The sequence below is a fragment of the Phaethon aethereus genome (assembly GCF_964289735.1).
Source record: "Phaethon aethereus genome assembly, chromosome: 33".
NCBI lineage: Eukaryota > Metazoa > Chordata > Aves > Phaethontiformes > Phaethontidae > Phaethon > Phaethon aethereus.
Genome location: NC_138609.1, coordinates 356,250 through 358,255, shown reverse-complemented (window position 1 = coordinate 358,255; position 2,006 = coordinate 356,250). Strand labels below are relative to the sequence as shown.

Genomic DNA, 2,006 nt, shown 5'->3' with positions numbered 1-2,006 from the left:
GGAAAGAGCCTCAACTGGCCCAAAGTCTGAATGAAACTGGGTGAAAGCCCTGAGCTGGGCCAGAGTCTGAGCTGGGCCTAGAGCCCTGAGCCGGGCCAGAGTCTGAGCTGGGCCGGGAGCTGAGCTGGCTCCTGAGCTGGGCCAGGACCTGAACTAGGTTGTGACCTGAACTAGGCCAGATCCCTAAATGGGAACGGAGCTGTCAACTGGGCTGAGACCTGAGCTGGGCCAGGAGCTGAGCTGGGATCAGAGCCAGAACTGGGCCAGAGCCTAAACTGGGCCAGAGCCCTGAAATGGGAAAGAGCCCTGAGCTGGGCCCAGAGCCCTAAACCATTCCCCACCCGCCCCCCCTCTGCCCCTTTCCTCCCTCCCCCTCCTCACTCACAGGCCCAACACCCCCCTCCCCAACGAGGCCCCTGACAGAGCGGCCTATGTTTAGCCAAACCGCTCCGCAGGCGGAAGCGTCGGCCGCAGCGCTCGCAGGCCCGCCCGGCCCCGTCGTGGGTCTTCATGTGCTCCGTCAAGTGATGCTTCAACTTGAAACGCTTGTGACAAGCGGCGCAAGCGAAGGGACGCAGGCTGAAGGTCAGCATGATGTGCCGATCCCGCTTGGGTTTGACGGCAAACCGTTTACCGCACAAGCAACCGAAGCGTTTACCATCAGGAGCTGCTCCCAGCTTCACCGGAGCGTGAAGGGCTTGACCTCGGCCCAGGATCTCGTTCCCGTGAAGGTCCACCGGTTTCCAAGATGGTTGCTGGAAGATGGACGACCCGCCAGTTGTCACCATTGTGCCGCCCTTTGTCACCATCATCCCTCCACCGCTGCCCGCCGGAATAACATAGCTCACCTCTGCTGGTGCGAAGCTGCCCGCCCACTCTGCCGCTGGCAGGAGGCCCTCAATGGCGGTGGCGTCACCTGCCTCCTGCTTGATGTAGAAGATCTTGGGGGGCTCACGGGTGTCTCCAGGCACCCCGTCTTCCTCTTCCTCATCCTCCAGCACGATCTGGAGGGCATCGGTGGGGTGGTGGCGGCGGCGCTGGCCACCCTCTTCCTCCTCCTCTTCTTCCTCCTCTTCCTGCTCCACGCAGATCTTGAGGACCTCCTCACCGGCATCCTTCAGGAGGGAGCTCAGGGATGACGTTGCCACTGGCGCCACGTCAGCAGCCACGTGGATTTTGAGGACATCCTCATCCCCCTCCTTGGTGAAAGACGGTGGCGCCGCATCGCCGCTGTGAGTGGCCCACGAAAAGCCGTCACCACCACGTATGGGCCACGATGATGACGAAGATCCATCACCACCACGGGTGGACCACAAGGATGTTCCATCTCCACTGCGGGTGGGACATGATGAGCCATCGCCACCACGCGTGGTCCATGAGGACAATGATGACCCGTCGCCACCACGGATGGGCCACGATGACACTCCGTCAACACTGCGGGTGGGACATGACGACCCGTCTCCACCGCGGGTGGTCCACGATGATGCTCCATCTCCACCATGGGTGGTACATGAAGACCCATCACCACGGGTGGTCCATGATGATGAAGCCTCACTGCTGCGGCCACTTGACGATGATGATGATGTCACCTCACTGCCCCGCCCAGCCCACCGACATGCCCCACCTTCCAACTCCCTCAGGATCTCCGAGCACTGATCTACCACGTGCCACATCTGGAGACCGCTGGCTACCAAAAGATGACCAGGCAGGGCCTCCAACAGCAATGTCAAGCGCCCCGAGTAGATGAGGTGCAGGAGCCCCTCGAAGGCGTCGGGGTCGATGGCGGGGGGCAGCAGCAGGCGCCCCCCATCCTGCAGCAGCAGCTTGTCGTGGAAGAAGGGGGACGCGGCGGCCAGGACGCTCTTGTGGGCCGGGAAAATCCGACCGCCCACATGGACGGCCACGTCGCAGAACTTCCCCTCCAGCCGCAGGCGGTTGAGGGAGTCCAGCAGCGCCGCCGCGTGCTGGGGGAAGGAGATCTGCACCCGGCCGCCTTCCGCCGCCAT

The 2,006-nt window shown here is 62.9% G+C and overlaps 1 protein-coding gene across 1 annotated transcript; it reads right to left on the bottom strand.

Moving 5' to 3' along the window:
- Positions 1-377: 377 nt before the first annotated feature.
- On the bottom strand, positions 378-2,006 carry ZBTB9 (zinc finger and BTB domain containing 9; the record flags this gene model as incomplete). The annotated part of the gene is made up of 1 exon (XM_082012239.1): positions 378-2,006. One exon carries the CDS (start codon positions 2,004-2,006, stop codon positions 378-380), a length of 1,629 nt encoding a protein of 542 aa, XP_081868365.1.